This window comes from Trifolium pratense, linkage group LG4, assembly GCF_020283565.1.
Source record: "Trifolium pratense cultivar HEN17-A07 linkage group LG4, ARS_RC_1.1, whole genome shotgun sequence".
In the NCBI taxonomy this organism is placed as follows: domain Eukaryota; kingdom Viridiplantae; phylum Streptophyta; class Magnoliopsida; order Fabales; family Fabaceae; genus Trifolium; species Trifolium pratense.
In genome coordinates this window covers 4,792,261-4,812,086 of record NC_060062.1, presented here as the reverse complement: position 1 = coordinate 4,812,086, position 19,826 = coordinate 4,792,261, and the positions used below count along the sequence as shown (strand labels likewise).

The 19,826-nt window shown below is 33.0% G+C and overlaps 2 protein-coding genes and 1 long non-coding RNA gene across 4 annotated transcripts; all 3 read left to right on the top strand.

Moving 5' to 3' along the window:
• Positions 1 to 179: 179 nt before the first annotated feature.
• On the top strand, positions 180 to 4,474 carry LOC123921515 (2-methoxy-6-polyprenyl-1,4-benzoquinol methylase, mitochondrial). 2 transcript variants are annotated; one of them, XM_045974097.1, is made up of 9 exons: positions 180 to 398; positions 1,387 to 1,502; positions 1,604 to 1,730; positions 1,962 to 2,023; positions 2,635 to 2,793; positions 2,930 to 3,074; positions 3,186 to 3,257; positions 3,756 to 3,864; positions 4,186 to 4,474. In XM_045974097.1, the coding sequence occupies exons 2-9, from the start codon at positions 1,406 to 1,408 to the stop codon at positions 4,285 to 4,287; spliced, it is 873 nt and encodes a 290-aa protein (XP_045830053.1). In that variant the 5' UTR covers positions 180 to 398; positions 1,387 to 1,405; the 3' UTR covers positions 4,288 to 4,474. The 2 variants fall into 2 exon arrangements, with proteins under 2 accessions (XP_045830053.1, XP_045830054.1); XM_045974098.1 differs by lacking the exon at positions 180 to 398 and adding an exon at positions 822 to 962.
• Positions 4,475 to 6,488: 2,014 nt separating this feature from the next.
• LOC123921513 lies at positions 6,489 to 7,722 on the top strand. The gene is made up of 4 exons (XR_006814113.1): positions 6,489 to 6,577; positions 7,028 to 7,079; positions 7,266 to 7,346; positions 7,678 to 7,722. It is a non-coding gene; the product is annotated as an uncharacterized LOC123921513 (long non-coding RNA).
• Positions 7,723 to 8,458: 736 nt separating this feature from the next.
• On the top strand, positions 8,459 to 19,284 carry LOC123921512 (F-box/LRR-repeat protein 14-like). The gene is made up of 16 exons (XM_045974096.1): positions 8,459 to 8,768; positions 9,758 to 10,055; positions 10,136 to 10,264; positions 10,347 to 10,554; positions 11,263 to 11,409; positions 11,720 to 11,794; positions 12,136 to 12,207; positions 13,101 to 13,172; positions 13,878 to 13,949; positions 14,078 to 14,149; positions 14,797 to 14,868; positions 15,349 to 15,420; positions 16,504 to 16,647; positions 17,617 to 17,688; positions 18,276 to 18,422; positions 18,854 to 19,284. The coding sequence occupies exons 2-16, from the start codon at positions 9,828 to 9,830 to the stop codon at positions 19,036 to 19,038; spliced, it is 1,767 nt and encodes a 588-aa protein (XP_045830052.1). The 5' UTR covers positions 8,459 to 8,768; positions 9,758 to 9,827; the 3' UTR covers positions 19,039 to 19,284.
• Positions 19,285 to 19,826: the final 542 nt, after the last annotated feature.

Sequence of the window (19,826 nt, the reverse complement as noted above, 5' to 3'; positions counted from 1 at the left end):
GAATCTCAATTTCTTCATAATGCAATGTCTCTATCAATCAAACTAAGCTCGCATATACCCGTCTTTATATTTTAATGGTCAAGATGTTACACAATTATTTCCTTTTTTTTTTTAATATTTGGGAATCTTAATTCCAATGTACAGTACTATATGAATTAAATACAGTATTTTTTTTAATTGATGTATTTAGATCATCTTTAAATAATCTAACAATTAACTTGAGATCACCTTCAAAATTACTTACTTGGTCAAGAATCAATACATATTACATAGAATCCAAATCCTTGCTACACTGCCGCTTCCATACACAGTCACAGCCTTTCATTCGTTCGCTCTCTTCTTCATTCCTTCTCCTTAGCTACGCGCTTCCGGCCACACCTTCTGTTTGCATCCACCGCGTGAGTTCTTTTTGCTTGAATTTAGTTTGTTATCTGCATTACTTGTTCTTTCGCCTTTTGCTTTGATCTATAAAAAAAATTGATTTTGATTTTGCCCAGTAATTCAACTTCCCACATCAACCTCGTTATTCACTCTCGGTCACCATGTGTTTGTGGAAATGTCTCTATGGAAGTGTGTGTTGCTTTGTGTTGTTATTCGTGATTTATATTTTGTGTATATGTCGAGTTTGATATAAAACAGTATTTTTTTAATCACAATTCTCATAACCTGTTCAGTTTGTGTTTGATTTTGAAACGTTTTGCAAAGTCTAAATCAAGTAATTACAAAACTTGTAATGGGCATTGTATTGTATTGTATTTATGCAATGTAATGTGTGAGTCCTCTTTACAAGATTAGACCCTTTTATTTATTTTATTTTTGTTATGCAATGCAATTGTATTCGGTCGGTAGCCCGTTCCTCTTTGGTGGCTTCACTCGTCTACTGGTATTCGGCGGGGAGCCCTTTCCGTAGCATAACTCTCAATGGGAGCACCAATTGTTGGGACTTAACTTAAGCCTATAAGGTGAGTCCAACCCAAAAGACTAATTTGTTAGGTGGGCAACTCTCAGGCTTAAGTATCACATTTAACACTTTTATCTACTCAATGCAGGACTCCTAACAGTCACATTGGTTTTGCTTGGTTTATGGTGATTAATTGATTAACATTTTGCTTTTTATTGGGGTGAAACTGAAACAGTTTAGGGGGAAAAAATTGGGTATTTTGTTTTGCAAATTGCAGTTTTTTAGGCAGGAGTTGGGGCGGCAAAATCTGCCCTGCCCCGTTGCCATGCCTACTCATGTGTTTTGTTCTCACTTTTAAACTTTGGTTTCCATATCATTCATGAAACAAAAAAGCATCAAAGTACATTTATTTATGCAATTACAGTGATGTTTTTTCTCTTCATTATTTATGATTTATTGGGTTTGAACTTCTTTTTGTTGTTTAGGTTTTGAACAATCAAATTCATGGCTTTGGGAGCAGCCACTAAAAGGTTGGGGAATAAACTTTTTCCAGCGTTATCTGCCACCCCCAGGCTACTACATTCTCATGCCACCAGTTTTGGTTAGTTGCATTTAAATTTTCACTTTTCAGTTAAAACAAATAAGATTATCCTGTTGAGCATTGTGAAATTGTTTTGATTCACATTACCCAAAATAAATTAGGTTTCAAACATGTAAACGAAGAAGAAAAGGCACGCATGGTCGGTGATGTATTTACAAGTGTTGCTGCAAGTTATGATACCATGAATGATCTAATGAGTGCTGGGTTGCATAGACTGTGGAAGGAAAGGTTACATTGCCTTATTCTACAATAATAATTTTCTATTTTTGCTATTTTAGTCGATTAGATTTGACCTATGTAATCGGATACCAACACAACATTGACACATGTTCCATTCAATCACTTCTGTTATATTATTTTTACTGGTGTTTACGTGCCAATGTTGTGATTGATGTTTGTGTATGTGTCAGTTCTTCATAGGATTTGACATTAATCTGTATTTTCTTCTCAACTTCTCAGGCTAGTTTCCATGCTAAATCCTTTTCCTGGAATGAAGCATCTTGATGTGGCTGGTGGCACAGGTTTGCATCCTTCACACTCATCTTTAAGTCGTTCCACTCAAAGTAATATTTGTAAATTATTGCAATAGTAGTAGTATCTATTTAGATAGAAAGAAATATAGAAAGACTAATTAATACATGATAGCTTGAGATGCCAATACACAAGGGTATTATTAGAAAAAAGTAATCAATACAATCTTGATATTTGTGACGTGTCAACATTCTAAAAGTGGCAGATAATGTGAGATGGGGGAGTGCCAAAATTCTCTGTAATAGCTTCAAAAGATTGAAATTTGAAGTAAATTGGTGCATTCTGAAAAAATATGTAGTGTGTGCCTGAGAGAAGTTAATGAGTTATGGACTGTTCAGAGGGGTATAGCTAAACAGGACAACCTGGTGCTGTAAAGGTATAAACCTGGGGAGGTCCAATGAACAGTTGGAACCCTTGTGAGGTCCTTTTCGCGCGGTCCTTTTCATTGGGTGTCCATATTAATTTTTTGTTTAACATAAAACCTTTGTTCTGCTCGCCGATATTGTCTTAATGTAGAGAGTTTTAGTGACATTGCTGCTACATATAATCATTATTAAGCATAAGGGCTTGCTTCTCGAGCTTAAATTTCTTGATTTTACAGGGGATGTTGCTTTTAGAATCTTGGATAACATAAACAGAGTTAAGCAGCGAGGGCTTCCAGATGGTTTTAACGATGCTCTAGAGTCAGAAACTCGGATATATGTATGTGACATTAACCCTAACATGTTGAATGTTGGCAAACAGCGGGCTGCGGCAAAGGGTAAATAATAATGCCTTAGAATGCAACAATTATTTCTAGCTTTCGTGAAGGATTTTGGTTTAATTCATCTTCATTTGTTAGGAGTGAATATTTTTCTGCTTATTATGATAGTTTATTATTGTTGTTGTTATGATAGGTTATGGAGAAGATGGTTCCCTTGTTTGGGTGGAGGGAAATGCTGAAAGCTTGAGTTTCCAAAATGAGTCAATGGATGGTTACACTATTGCGTTTGGGATAAGGAATGTTACTCACATTGAAAAAGTTCTTAGTGAAGCTCACAGGTTGGTTTGAACTTCTTTACAAAATTGCCATAACTTGGATGACTTAGCAGCTAATGGCAATCAATTAAGTTTGTGCTGAATTTACAGTTATGTTTATCATTTCTTTAACAGGGTGTTGAAACATGGAGGTCGGTTCCTTTGCCTTGAACTAAGCCATGTCAGTCTTCCTATATTTAAAGAATTGTGAGTATCATTTTCTCTCTTTTTGCAAGGATGATGTTTACTTTATTGGTGTTTGGCATGTGAGAAAGAAGATAGAGATGGATAGTATGCACATAAATCACATTTGAGAAAGAAAATACAACTATAATAAACACCAACCCTTTAATTTATATACTGTGTACATAAAACATCATCCTAGGTTACATGAAACTTTTTCATCTTTTTTTATTTCATACTTCAAATTTTGGACAAAAGAATAGCATATTTATCAAGAGGGAAAAAACAAGTTAATGTGTCTTGTTGGGGGAGGATAGAAATATATCAGTAAGAAAAGCTCCTTCGAAACAGCCATAAGCAAAGTGCCACAGAGAATTGTGTGGGATAAGAGATATCTTTGAAAATTGAGGAATTTCCCGGCAACCAAATTTATTCATGAACTACATAAACTGCACACTTCCATAGAATCTTAGCTTTCTTTCATACTTGAATATAACTCATAGTGTTACTCTCCTCTTGCAGGTATGACTTATACTCTTTCTCAGTTATTCCACGCTTGGGAGAGATGGTTGCTGGTGATCGGGAGTCCTATCAGTACTTAGTTGAAAGTATCCGGCGTTTTCCCCCACAGGTTATGATTCTTCCATCTATTGATAGCTGTCTGTAAGATCACATATACTCATTTTAAGCTCACTTTATTGTGTCAATACAAATCTAAGTAAAATGTTAAACATGTAAAAACTATTCACAAAATTATTGGCCTTATTTAGCAGTGTATCCTGTTCTATATTGTGTGGAGTTTTTTTTATTACATTTTGGGAATTTGCTTATGCATGCTTGACATCATAAAGATTGGCCAGAAACTTTGCTAATGAGAGTTCAAATGTTAAGAAAGCCGTCGTGAGTTATCTTTTTTTGTATCGACTAATGTATTGTAATTGATGGGTTGCAGGAAAAATTTGCATCGATGATTGCCGATGCAGGGTTTCAAAAAGTAGAGTATGAGAATCTAGTTGGAGGAGTTGTTGCCATTCACTCAGGGGTGAAAATCTGATATGATAGTTATGAACTTTACACTTAATTACATAATAATTCATGCATCTTTCTTAACTGTTTATAAGCAAGTTCATGTATGATGCTAGAACTGGTAGATGAGTTTGTGAGAATGGGGATATTTATTTAACTGTAATAAGAAGAGTAGTTGTATTTATAAATTTTATCGGAAAGTGGAGTTTTATACAGAAGTTGATTTCATCACTTACACTGTCAAATGATCAAACAGACTCTATAAACCCTTTTCAAAGTAAAAAGAAAGCATAAGATATGTGTTATGCAATTAATTATAAGTATATGTACCTATTACCGTTCGACCATTGCGGTTATGTTGGGGAAGAAACCACACACTAAAAGAAATGTATGGCTCAATGAATTTTTAATCATTATACAATATGGAATTTAATTTGTGTACTAGTACACAGACAATGCGGCAGTTTCTATACGTGCATCCGATTAAATTGAACTGTAAAGTCACTGTTTTAGATTAGTTTTTCAAATATCTGTGCAAATAGGAGTGTCCAGATCTGCTCCAGTCTCTAATGCTCCAGTTTTGTCCAGTTCCTTGATGGATGGGAGACACGTGGCAAGTAATAATATTAACGGTCAGGATTAAACCTTTGGAAATCAACTTATTTTTTAAATAAAAAATACAATTCTTATCATCTTCGCCGCTTGTGAACTAAACTCAGAGAACACCTGCTCGTGAACAAACAGTCCCTATAACTCGCCTTCTCCACTCTGGTTTCAATGTCTCTCCACCACCACAACAACGCCCCCCTCCCAATCAACACCACTCTCCGCCGTTATCCTCTCTGTAAGTCCCTCACGCTTGCCGCAGTCCCATTATCGCTGTCACCGCCGCTCATGTTTCTCCTCTTCGTCGCCGTTGAAGCTTCTGCATCTTTTTTTATGCATTTTCAATTTCATTCTCCTTCCTCCTTCCCTACTGCGTCAAAAATAGTCTGCTTCTTTCTCGATTCTTCTGCTACCTCGTCAAAAATTGTTTCACTGCACTTCATTATTTTTATTGTTTGTTGTTGCTCTAATATTTTAATTGTTCCCAGTAAATAATTTGGATAAAAGCTTACAAAGGTTGTTCTATTCTGTGGAAAGATTTGTGCAATTTTTGTGTATATTGCAGAAAAATTTGGGAATAAATATTGCAGAAAAATCATAGAATTAAAATAGTAATTTGAAAAGCAAAGATGTTTTTTTGAGTCCGTCGGACCGGCAAACCACCGTTGAAACGAGTGGTTGTCATTACAATGACGGCGGCGCTGACGATGTATATTAACGAGGTGCGTGTCTGCGTGAGATGCCAACAAATAAGTTGATTTCCAAAGGTTTAATCCTGATTGTTAATATTATTACTTGCCACGTGTCTCCCATCCATCAAGGAACTGGACAAAACTGGAGCATTAGAGACTGGAGCAGATCTGGACTCGTGCAAATAGATAGTATGTGTGATTTAATTGAATGTATGTAAATATGTTTTACACGGTCGCTTTTTACGTGTTGGAAAATTAATCTCTATTATAGTTGCACATAACACTTCCATATTTATAGAGCCTTACCAACAAATTAGCACAAATTAACTAACCTCTTCTAACTATAAAACTAACTCATTTTGAGTTAATAGATACACAGTAAATTAATTAATTTTACACTGATATTCAATAAAAATTATCCAACTTCCGTGTCATATCAATAAAGTGGGGGGTGAAATGATGTGATTTGGCGGGATAAAGGATTGGTGTAAAATTGTTTTACAATGTCTCTCTATATACTTTTTTTCTCTTATTTTTTTAGTACAATGTAGTACTTGAGTTTTTTGGTTACAACTTGAGTTTTAGCTATTGTCTGAAAAATTCAATTTGCATGAGTAATCCTAATATACTCAATTGAACAATCATTAATCAAAATTTTCAGCTTGATTGACGTGTTCATTAGTATAAAGGATATGCTCAATTTGAAATGGTATTCCCTCCTTCAGCTTCTTCACGAAATGGGCCAACAAATGGCAGGCCTATGCTATCCGGCCCAAATAACAATTGCTGATTCATGCAGATTATTCTTCTCACTCTGCTTTCACGGGTGAAATTTTAACCCTTCCCTGTATTCAAATCTGACAAGCTAGAAAGCAGAAACCAAACATTGTCTATATACATGTTTGGTTGGTTGAATTCAATTTCAAAATTCAAATTCTCCCTCTCTTCTATTGCACAGTTATAAAGTCAAAAAATAAAGGAACCATGGTGGTAGATGTGGGTATGTGTAGGGGAAATGAGGTAAGTGAAGCATAGTTTTAACATGTCACTTATATTACAAAAGATTACATCAGTACCAACTTTTATTTCACATTTCATTTCTTTTATGTAACTTTGTTTTATACGTGTTTTCCCTAAGTTAGCAAGCCTGGATTTTTGAATCTCCTAAGTTTCATTTTAAATTCTAAATGTTTGTGGTTCTGTTTTTTTTTTCTTCCCGAAATTTATCATTTAATGTCACTAAGTTATGAGCTTAAGAAATAAGAGGTGTCATTGTCTTTGCTATTCAAAGTATGCAAGGGTTTACATGAAAAGTGAGTTCTTCATATATGTTTTCAACATTCTCATACATATGAGATTTGATGTCCCTCTCTCCTTAATGAAAGTATTATTTGTTAGTTTAATTGCTCCATTATTTATAAGCCTGAAAAAATGAACTCTCATTTTTTGTTACATGTTACTTGATGGAAGGTTTATGAAGGGATCCTACATCCATATGACAAGTTGGTCAATAGAATCTTAAGTAAGATACATGTTATTTTTTAGTTTACTTTTTTTTAAGTTTGTTATTAATGGATTATACTAAAAAAAAATAGAATGTTGAAATTAGGGTTAAAAAAGGACTATCATACACCATCATGGTGAGTTTCTTTTGGTTTTGAATTGGTAAAATCACGGATGTTGGTTCTAATCGTTCTTTTGGTAACAGGAGCTGGAGAAGAAGAGAAAGGAGTTATTTGCAGGAGATATTTATAACTATAGGACAAAGAGCAGAACACTTGCTTATGAGGTATTTTATTTTTTACTTATTTTCTTTATGACTATAGTCTTTATTGAAATCTATTGAATTTATTGATTTTTACATGATTTAGAGTTGTATGCTCACTTTATTGAAAAGGAACTAAATATGCATTTATTTATGTTATTCATTTTTTGTTTTGTTTTGGTTCCCTCCTTTGCTTAATGATTTATTGTTCGCTACTCATTGAATTTGATTGAAATTTGTTTCGATTGATTGTTCTCTATTTTGTTTATTGGTTTCAATCTTTTCTTTTACCTTGAGTTATATTTTTAGAAGTGGGGGTTACACTTCTTAATATCTTATTTTTCTGTCAAACAAGATGATTCATACGTAGACATCTATATATCAGTATAATTGGAGTGGATAATTTATAAAATCACGGTGTGCCGGTGTGATTTTAGTAAAAACTATATTTTTGAGGTTCAACAAAATTACAATGTTATCATGTTTTTTTTTATAAATTCATAGTCTTTTCAAACATGTAAGTATATAACAAAGCTTATCGTAGACAATTCTGTTGTTGCAGCAGGACCAAATGTGGTACTTCTTTTGATACATACTATTAAGCAGAGACATAAACGTGTCTTCCTACATTGTGTTATGTAGCCTCTATTTGAAGAGCCATGTGGTATTTCTTATGTTGTTGTTTGTCTAATTTTCAATCAAGTTTATGCATAACTTAAATTTTAGCATTTGTTATGGTTGTCTGCCTAATATCATGACAACATTCATATTATATTTAAAGCATGTAAATTGATATCGTTGAAACATGTCAATTAATTTTATTTTCACATTTTTATTAAAATACGAAATATAAAATCAGATCGTATAAATATTTGTCTAATTGTTATATTTAAAAAAGATTATGTGATTATCTAATCATATAAGCTATTTGTGCCCCTTGCGTTGCACGAATTTCTAACTAGTAAAAAAACATTCACAAAATAATCCATCTTTTTCATGCGGTTTTGCAATGAAGAGTATCGCATGATTGTTTTTTTATTTAGTTGATTAATAGTATAAGTCACGAAGCAATTAATTATTAATTAAGTAACGAAATTGTATAATTAAGGCCAAGAATTGCATCCATTACGTGCACAAAAAGAGCAAGGCACCAAACATGGGTCCCACCAACTTACTCCTCCTCCTCCAAATGGATAAAGTACTTAGAAAATCTCTCCTTACCTTGTCTTCCATTTCTCATCCAAAACCATAATCTCCACGTGTCATAAGATCGTTGGTTCGGATACAGGTCCGGCAACGAGCCACGTCACATTCGTGGTTTTTTCTCTCAACAACCAACCCCACAAACACACTCTGAATTTTTCTTCTTTCACTCACTTTTCATTTTCCACCTTCGCTTTTCGGTGATCGCTTCCTTTATACTTCTTCTTCACCGATCATGTCAAGGTAACGGTTACGGTTACTTCATCAGAATCATCTTTCAATTATGCGTTTTTTTTTATAATTATTGTTTGAAATTATTTGTAGAGTTTGTAGTCTCTGACTCTGCAGTTTAATTATGTTTATTTTTTTCCTCTGTTATTTAGCTTTTCTTTTTTCTGTTTCAGTTTGGATTTTTTTTTTTTGTAGTTGATTTGTAAATTCTGGAGTATGTGCGGTTCGATTATGCTTTTTTTAAAAAAATTTATTTTTCTCGATTTTTTAGTTTTTTTTTTCTTCTCTAAACTTGTGTATTTTATATGAGGATGAATGATGAATAAGTTTTATTTTTGAATTTTATTTTTCTCAGTTATTTAGCTTCTTTTTTTGTTCTGAACTTGTATATTTTGATGAGAATGAATCAGTTTTTGTTTTTGAAATTTTGAGTTGATTTTGGATATGGATTTTCTTTTCTACTTTTATAGTAACGTTTTTATGACGTGCTTTACTTTTAGTTTTAAAGCTTGTGTGAGGGAATCGTTTGGTTTTATGTCGTGGTAGTTATATATGTTTGTATAAATTGTGGAATCTTGCTTAAGATAAGACAAATGATGGAAATTGTTTGTTATGTTGCGGTGCGGTTTGTGATATTTTCGGGTTTTCTAGCTAACTTGACAATGTTGATCTTCGGTTTGGTTTTTAATTAAGTTTTCAGTAAATCGTTCAAAGAAGTGTTATTGAATCCGCTATTACTCTAGTGAGCTTAATTAACTGATTATTGCAAGCTATTTTAGTTAATTACTACTCATTGAGGACAGCTTATAGCTATTTTTGTAATTTAATTAGTTTGCTATTATAAGTGCTTATGCATGTGAGAAGTCTTAATAAGCTCTTCTAAGTGTCCTTTTAGTAGATGAATTGGTTATACAAATAGAACTGTTAATTGTTTCAGAAGATGTAATTTTTTCTAAATGATCAATTTGGCTAATAAAAAATGTTACCTTTTTCTTTGACAGGGTGAAGTTGGTTTCATATATTCATTTTTGGTTATTGAATGGATGACGCTAGTGTTCTGCTTCTATTTTAATGTCATATTTTGGTTACGAGAATATTTTGTCGATGGGTGGAGCGTGTTCTAGGAGGCAAGAGCGGGATAGTGAAGATAGTCTTAGTAGAGGATTTTCAAGGAAATATTGCAAATCTGGGAGTTTAAAATGGTGGACATCATCGTTTTCTTATCCATCCATGGATATACGTGTACAAAAAGGAGAATGTTCATCGCTGTTGGACATGTGTGTCCAGAAAATAAGCGAGGTATTGTTTAACAACGAGTTTTAACTGTCTAGAATTTTTTATATTTTGATAAAACTCACAATGCAATCTTTATTCAACAGGATGTTGATAGGCATAACACATTTTCTATGCTTCCACGGGATATAAGTCAGCAAATTTTAAATAATTTGGTCTACTACCGACGTCTTACTGGTGGTTCTTTCGAAGCTTTCCGAGATTGTGCTCTCCAGGTAAATCATATTGGATCAATTGTGAACCTGGCTCATATTGTATCCTTCAACTAAGTGGTTATTTTTATCGCTTATTTGCCAGGATCTATACTTGGGAGAATATGCTGGTGTTGATGATTCTTGGATGGATGTCATCTCATCTCAGGGTTCATCTTTACTTTCGGTAGATCTTTCTGGGTCTGATGTTACTGATTTTGGATTGACTTACCTTAAAGATTGTCAGAGTCTCATGTCCTTAAATCTAAATTACTGTGACCAAATTTCAGATCATGGACTGGAATGCATCAGTGGTATTCTATCTATTACTGTATTTTTTTAAACACATTTCTACATTCCTGTATTTGTGTCTTTTTTATAGAATAACATTCATCTATTTCTTATATTTTCGCTTGGTCGTTGGTCCCTCTTTATTCATTTAAAAATAGAAGAATAAAATTTTATTACCAGTATTCCTTGGGTAAACTGTACCCATTCATTGTTGGGAAGTTTGTCTTATTTTCACTCTTGATACCACAAATATTAATCTAGCATATTCATGTTGCCCTTTAATAAAAATATTTCTTTTATATTATTAAAATAGCTACAATGTCTTTTCTAAGAAAAGTTTTAAAAGAAGGGAATTCTTGGAAAATGATTTCTATCTTAAGAACATCTACCATTCACGCAGTGGATTAGATTTATAAGTGTTTTCTCATTTACTACATTTGAATATTCTTATGCACTTGGGTTTAAAAGTAAATGGTCTCTCTTCGAATTTAATTTATGACACCGTTATGACATCATTTACTGCAGATTTGAGGCTGAATTTTTTTTTTTTTTTTTTGCATTTAATGAATAACATGTCATTATTTCTGTTTACCTCTCTTCGGAGCCTTTTTGTTACATAACCTTTTTTAAAAATTTCCTCATTTGGCTCATGTGATGTTACTTATATCTAGAAGCTTTTCCCATTGGTTGCTTTTACTGATGGGTACAACATTTGTAATGAAATATTCCAGGTCTGTCAAACTTGACAAGTTTGAGTTTTAGAAGAAATGATTCAATATCAGCTCAAGGATTGAGTGCCTTCTCTGGTCTTGTCAACCTGGTCAAGTTGGATTTGGAGAGATGTACTGGGATTCATGGAGGCATTGTCCATCTTCAAGGTTGGTTCTAAAGTTTATCTTTGTGTGATAAGTAAAGCTTCACTAACCAATGCCCTTTGGTGAACTTCAACTACTCCAGTTATTATACGACATTCAAAATATATCCTTATGTGTAACTCTGTGAAAAGTAAAGCTTTACTATTACAGGATAACATTTGTGTCTTTGTATGAACTAAGCAGAACTCAGATAAGAGGAAAACAAAATAATGAAGTAATTCTATTACAGTATTTTTCCCGATGCAGCATTGATAGAAAACTAAAATTGATTATTTAATAACTTCAATCAAATTATTTGGTCCATATGTTTCAGGTTTAACTAAGTTGGAATCTCTCAATATGAAGTGGTGTAATTGCATAACAGATTCCGATATGAAGCCTCTATCAGGTTTGATGCATCTTGTATATTTTTTATCACAATAGCTCAAAAGTTTACCAAAGTTTTCTTGTCGAGACTTTCTTCTATGCTGTTAGTGTATGTTCGAATACTGAATAGTTCCTATTCAGGTTATTTGCTACATTTTAAGAACCTACACATATACCCAAGTTGAACTGTCTTGAATGAGAATTTATGAAATGATTTATTTCTCTTACAGATTGTGACAACTGTGTTTGACAACCATATACTTGTCAGTGTGCCTTTGGGTTTATATAAGAAATCATTGCCATCTTATTAGAAACATGGTTCAGTAACTAATTATATATCTATTTGATTCAATTTTTTTCCAGAACTTACAAGCTTGACAAGTCTAGAGATTTCATGTAGTAAAGTCACTGATTTTGGCATCAATTTTCTAAGAGGTATTGTGCCTTGCCATTTATTCTGACGTTTCAGAGCATTGGGAATTATATGATTATCTTACACCCAGTTTACGAGTCATTGTGTTCAAAAGTTTTTTATTTCCCTGCAATTATGCTCGTTTATGATATTTTTCTCTCTTAGAGCATCTAGCTTGAAACAGATAGGTTCAACCCTGAATTTTCATCATCTTCAAAATATTTGTGGTTGTGTATAAAGATGCAAGGGGTTATTGATGTTTGTACTGGTAACCACATTTCTGTATAACAAGGTTGAATATTGAACCAAGGAAAAGCAGGACTGAAAATAAAGGAAAAAATGCAGTAGTTAGGAACTTTGCAGAAACACAATTTATGAGAAGTAAACACTCGGTGCATAAAGGATTAGAGATATTAAAAAGATAATGAACAATAACAATAGTACAAAGAATACCATAAACATTTGTTACCATAACAATGAACAATAGTAACAAATGTTTATGGTATTCTTTGTACTATTGTTATTGTTCATTATCTTTTTAATATCTCTAATCCTTTATGCAGAGTATTTACTTCTCATAAATTGTGTTTCTGCAAAGTTCCTGACTACTGCATTTTTTCCTTTACTTCCAGTCCTTCTTTTCATTTGTTCAATCTTAGTTGTGCCTCAATTTTTATCTGTGTAGGCTGTAATTGTGTTAAAGCCAGAAAGCATTTTTGAAAGATCCATCTTAGAAAATATATTTCTTTGATGATGTAATGATTTCCCAATTACATTTGAAACATTGATATTGTTAAGGTATACATCCTAGTGCGGGTGCGCAAGAGTACACCGCTTACCTATTAAGGAAATTTCAGGTTTCATTATTTGGTAGTTATCTTTCTTCTGATTTCAATGTTGTCTTGATTCATTCCAGGATTACAGAAGCTTGTCCTGTTAAATTTGGAAGGGTGCCTTGTAACATCTGCATGCTTGGATTCTCTGGCAGGTTGAAATCCTTCATAGAATTTTAAGCTTACTTTGATGATTTTATTATGCCTATGTTTAGGCATAATTGCACTAAATTCTTGTTATGATATAACTTTGATTATTGCCTCATTATCCCATGACTGCTTTAAGCTTGGTCTTTTTTTTTTTTTGACTGGGCGAGTGTTATAAGATTGAAGCTGAAATGCTGTTTAATAGGATGTCTTGAGCATACCACTCCACATAGATTCTGATAACATGGAGAGGGGGGGATCTGATTCTAGTCATAGAAATATTTATCTGGATTTTATTTATTATTCCTTTAAATTAGTTTTCTCATTCGGGAGAGTAATGGGTTCATACCTTAATGCTTTAACAAAAAGAACCAAAATTTTGTTTCTCATATACATACAGTATACACCTTTTTTCCTTTTTAGTAGCATTGAGTTTCTTTTAATTTTTTTTTTAAATAACAAATGTTAGTAATTACTAAATAGTTGTCAAAAATGTTGGTGGTGGAAGTTGAACCCACAACCTGTTATCTCTCCGACAGTCCGACTCTTATGTTACACTTTGAAACAGCTGGTATTTGTTATTATTATATAAGAGAACTCCGTTCATTGGATGTACAAACTGTAACTTAATCATGTCTTTCTAGTATATGATAACTTAATGAGGATGCATGCCCATTGAATTTTTTATTTAGTATTGTTATGTTTCCTGCCAGAACTTCCTGCACTGTCAAACTTGAATCTTAATAGATGCAATATTTCTGACAGAGGGTGTGAAAAGTTTTCAAGTAAGTTGTTAACAATCTATAGCTAATTCTTTCAGTCAGGCCTTATTGGGTTCTACGCTTTTACTGTTTGGCTCCATAACAATTATCGAGGGAATGTCATTGATAACATTACCTTGGTTTTTTTACAGGACTGGAAAAGTTGAAAGTATTAAACTTGGGATTTAATGACATTGGAGATACATGTTTAGTTCATTTGAAAGGTGATTTAAAATGCCCCCCTCCCTATGGCCAGCTAGGGAGCAAACTGTCACCTTTTCTATGGGTGCATGATGTGAAATTATAGTTTAATGCCAAATAAACAGTTCCAATTAAGTGTATACAAATGCAATTATATAAATATAAATAATTAAAAAGAAAATACCTGATTTGTTGTAAAGATTACTATCTTTTACTCAACTATATCTTGTTTTTATATTGGATTGATAATATAGAACTGCTAATGTGGAAATGTCATCATCTGGAGCAATAGATATATTGCTCCAGATATGAAATGTTTACTCTTATTTCATACATGACTCATCGTAACAAACGTACCTTTCTAGCATTTATATAGACACACCCTAATATCTAGTTAAAAACATAGATATATTGTTACCATCTTGTGAGTTTCTTGATTATAATCTTGCTTTCATTTATTTTATTTTTTTTTGGGTGAAATTCGGTTATTGGTCTCGTATAACTTATTTTGTACAAACTATTTAATTCTAAGTGCAGAATATGTCTGCACTGTAAAAGAAATAAAAGAAAAATGTGAAGTCTATTTGCTAGTGTAGAATAAAGATAGGTATTATACTTTGAAGAGGATGATTGTATTGTATCTAAAAAATTTATGCATGTTGTTAAGCAGGAATGACAAAGTTGGAGAGCTTGAACCTTGATTCATGTAAGATTGGTGATGAAGGATTGGTGAACTTGGCAGGTAGAGGCTTGAATTCATTCACTTTTCCTTTTCTTGTACACTTAGTTTAGATGGCGAAAGGGATTGGAAAGAAAGAAGTTGAAGAGAGATTAGGTGAAGCTTGCATGTTGTTTGGGTGGGTAGACATAAAGAAAGAAGTATTAAATCATCTCTATATGTATGGATGAATGGAACATTGAGTAGAAGGCAATATAGAAATATGGATAGTCAAGTTTACCCTTATGGGGAGACGAAAAAAGAAAACGAGTGTAAAATTGACAAAATTCATATTTCTCCTTTTCTCTCTAACCATGGAGATTTTTTTGTGGGTTCCACAGTAAATGAGAGTAAATTGGCACATTATATATTTAGAAGTTGCCATAATTGGTTGCACATAATTAATTTAAAGAACAACTATGTTGCATGTAATTTGTTGTCATTGTAAATGCACACTTTTATCTTAAGTGTAAGTGACTTACATTGTCTTCACAATGCTTTTAGGTCATAAGCAATTGATCTGCTTGGAATTGTCTGATACGGAAGTTGGAAACAATGGCCTAGAGCATTTATCAGGTTAGTTCTAACACTTAATTATTATTTGCAAAATTTATCTGCTTTGAATGAGAAACTTCTAGTTGGACTTCCATGTGGAATGGGTTTGGTTATCCAACCATTATGAGATATACTTTCACGTACTAAAATTATTGCTGGTCATTTTTCCTATTGTGTCTCACATTGGGAATTTATTTCTGCATCTGTCTGTATCCTGCATTTTTTGTTTCATTTGTTTCCTCGTTGAATTTGTTAGGAAACTATGCAAAATTTCCCCATGGTCAGATTTGTGGAAGAACAAAAATAATGCGGAAGCGCATAAAAATTGACGAGAGTTCGGCCAATTATGCCTAAGTCTCTGGGCTGCTGTAGACCTCTTTAATGAAAAGGAAATATACAAAGTGTTCAAAAACACTTACACTGTCTCGCAAAACCCAGTTACACCCAATGAAATATTTTGGAATTTTTCTCTTGTTAATTACAAGTGAAAGTTGCCCGGCTTTTATAGCCAATAAAATAAATGGTTATAATTCAAGGAGTGAATGCTAGGAGGAAGGAGAAAAGCCGTCCTTAAATTATATCCTTTTTTTATTGGCTATAAAAGTCGTGCATCTTTCATTTGTAATTAACAAGAGAAAAATTCCAGCAAATATTTCTTTAGGTATAACTGGGTTGTGGGTTTTATGAGAGAGTGAGTTCTTTGTATATTTCCCTTTTATTAAAGAATTAAAGAATTCTGCAGCAGCCTGGAGACTAGGCATAAGTGGCCGAACTCTGTTATCAATTTGTGTGCTTCTGCATTATTTTTGTTCTCCCACAAATCTGACTATGGGGTAATTTTGTGTAGTTTCCTAACAGAATTTAGCTTTATCCCTTGTTACTTATGAATGAAGTGCTAATGGTTATCATAAACTAATCTCCTGAAATGGTTGACTCCTGAGAATGAATAGAACTTGTTAGAGGAAGAGATGGGGCATTCTTTGAGTTGTAGAAGTTAGGCTATTCATGCTAAGGACTATTTTTACCATGAGATATTGTGATGTAAAATTCTTCGACATTGACTCTAGTTTTTCTTTGATTATTCTTTTACCATATATCTTGTAGGATTGTCTAGTCTGGAGAAAATAAATTTGTCCTTCACTGTTGTTAGTGATAGTGGTTTAAGGAAATTGTGTGGATTATCATCTCTGAAGTCGCTTAATTTGGATGCTTATCAAATTACTGATGCTGGACTGGCAATACTTACAAGTATGTGATCCTATGAAATATTTACAATTGAAAGAATGGTTTTTATTTCTGTTTTCTTACATGAGCTGTACTCGTCTTCAATACGATTGATTTGCTACTATTTTTTCATAATCCAATAATATCATAGACTTTTCCCACTAGGTGAGGTTGGCTACATAAATCAAAACACTTCATGATCATGTATAATGGCTAACTATTTAAATCCAAATTTCCTTGATGGTTTGAACTTTGAAGTTCCTAGGAATACTATTATCGGGAAAAGGCTATGATATTATTGGTAATGAAGTTCCTAGGAATGCTATTATCAGGAATTTTATTCGCAGGTACAATGTGTAAGTTAGTTTGGTAAGTACATAATATTCTTAGTAAAAAATTTAAAACTTATTTAGTTCGAAAGTAAAAAGATTCAAAAATATGAAAATAATGTGGTAAAATGAAGTGAACGTAGAAAGTTATAGTTGGTTGAGTTTTAAAATAATTTCCGGTCGCATGGAAATGATAGATTCCCACACACACTTTATCACGGGAGTGAAAAGGAGACAGCATGGGGGAAGTATATTCCTGGGAGTCCATGATATACTCGGGAATATATTTTTAAAATTTGTACCAAATTAGGGAATTTTACATTCCAAGCGCAATATTCCAGGAATATTTTTTTCATACCTTGAAACAAACACACTTCTATAATTGTCATTGATCTCTCTCTACATCTAATTCTTGGACCATCCTTGACCCGATTTACCCTGTTTACTATCTCCTTATTGTCCTTCTTGATCTTTTACACATGCAAAACCACCTGAGATTTAAAAAATATTATCATGAATTGTAGATTGTTTTTCCTTGAAAATACCATCTTTTCTTTTCCAAAGATATATTTGATTAATTCTAAGTGTAAAGTATTCTGGCTCTCTGGCTTTCTAGGCTTAAGCTTAATTTTGCAGCATGCATCATTTGAATTTGCTGATGCAGGTTTGACCAGCCTCACTGACCTTGATTTGTTTGGTGCTCGGATCACAGATGTTGGGACAAATTATTTGAAAAGTATGCAACATGTCATTGAAGCATTTGTTTACAAAGTGATTACTTTTAGATATATTGTCTACATTTGTGGTTTTCTTATATACTTTTTCCTTATAGTTATTTTGCTTGCTTTTATTAAAAAAAATCTGAAATATGTTGGTTAGACATATTTTTCATCATGCATGAGCTTGATTTTATCTGAAATGTAATTGGACTATGCTTTCTTTTCTTCTTCTTTTTATTTTTTTTTTATTTTTGCAATGCTTAGTTCACTTGAAATATACTGTCTTAGGTTCGTGAGTTTTGATCTGATCACTAAATCTCAATTTGTTTGACAAACTGATGTATGTAGTTTGTCGTCTTTAACTCCACCTGTCCTAGTCAAGATTTGTTAGACTCGTGTAAAACAATTAAACTCCACTGACTGGTATTGACAGTAGATTTGAATCTATTTTGTCAAATAATTAAGCTCCAAATTCAATCTTCATTCTTGTGGACAGCTTTATTCTTTATAATTAATTAACAGCATGTCACTGCTGGTTCTTTGACTGAACAACGTCGGTTATTATTTGAAGTCACTTTTTGTCTAACTGTTTATTGTGAAACAGAATTCAAAAACCTGAGGTCCTTGGAAATATGCAGCGGTGGATTGACTGATGCTGGTGTGAAAAATATCAAAGAGCTTTCTTCGCTAATGTGCTTAAATTTATCACAAAACAGCTGCCTTACGGACAAAACAGTGGAGTTAATTGCTGGTAAATTTGTGGGCCTTTATTTTTGTTTGACAAAGACATGGTTTCATTTTGCTTGCTTCGCTTATCTCTTGATCATGTTGAAAACCTAAATAGCCACGTACAAATATGAAAAGGTAGTTTTAGGGCGTACATGTTTGATTAGACTTGAATGGATGCTTTTTTTGTTTAAGGGTGTCTGCTTCTGAAAGTCCTAAATCAACAAACAATTAGTTGGTTGTTCATGGTGCTTCTAGTCTGGAAATGTATGACTTTTCATTCGAATTCCTGCAGTTGGGATGTGAATTTTTTGGTTTTGCTGAAAAGTAGATATGTTACCAAACTACCCAATGTGAACATAGCAAAAGACATCCAAGTTCTACTCTTATTTATGCCAAACTCATTGTAATTAGATGTATTTGTCGGTGCTCACATGTTTATGGTCGCAATTTCAGGACTCACTTCATTGGTTTCTTTGAATCTTTCAAATTCACGCATCACCTCTGCTGGACTGCAGCATTTGAAAACACTCAAAAGCTTGAGATCTCTGACATTGGAGTCATGTAGGGTGACCGCAAACGATATAAAGAAATTTAAATCAACGCACCTCCCAAATTTGGTAAGCTTCAGGCCCGAGTAGTTGGTTAGGGTCATATACTAATCTGTGTACATATATGAATCGTATTGACATGCTAGAAGCATGAGAGGACAATCTCAAAATGTACATAAGCTAATGGTTTTGTGGAAGGTATGAATTGCCTCCCTGTGGTACAAGGGTTGTATGTATGTAGGAGTTTGTGTGTGTGTATATTATATGATGTAAAATAATATGATGCTAAGGTATATTTGCCGCGTTTTTAGAATTTAAAGGTGAAAATTTGTTGAATGATTGGACTTAGTAAAATCAAGTGTTTAATATCCAAAGCAAATTTTCTTTAATTCATATTCTTGTCAGATTTGTAGTGCGCTTTCCAATTCAATAACCATATTGTATCAAGAACTTTTGATTTTCGATAGCACATAATTGGACTTGGTAGAAGTTTAAGTATTCAACCTTTTAGTAAAAAAAAAAAAAACAAGGTATTTAACCTTATGAACGTCTATACTTTTCAATTTAAACACTTAATTACTCTCTTTGGTCTTTATTATAAGAAAAAAATTATTTTTAGGTTCATTGAATGTTTTTAGGACTTGTTGTCAAGTTCAATCTTAGAAATCCTCACGATTTCTTTTCATAAAGTACAATTAAAACATGAAAAGTGAAGAAAAAAAACAAAAATGAGACATTTCCAAATATAACAACCTAACTATAGAATTCAGTATTTGCTGGTGAATTTGCTGAAACCAATCTGCTAGTGATTTTAGTTGGAGCAATTTACAAAACTATCAAAGACAAGTTCCATGATATATGGTCAAAGAAAACAGGAA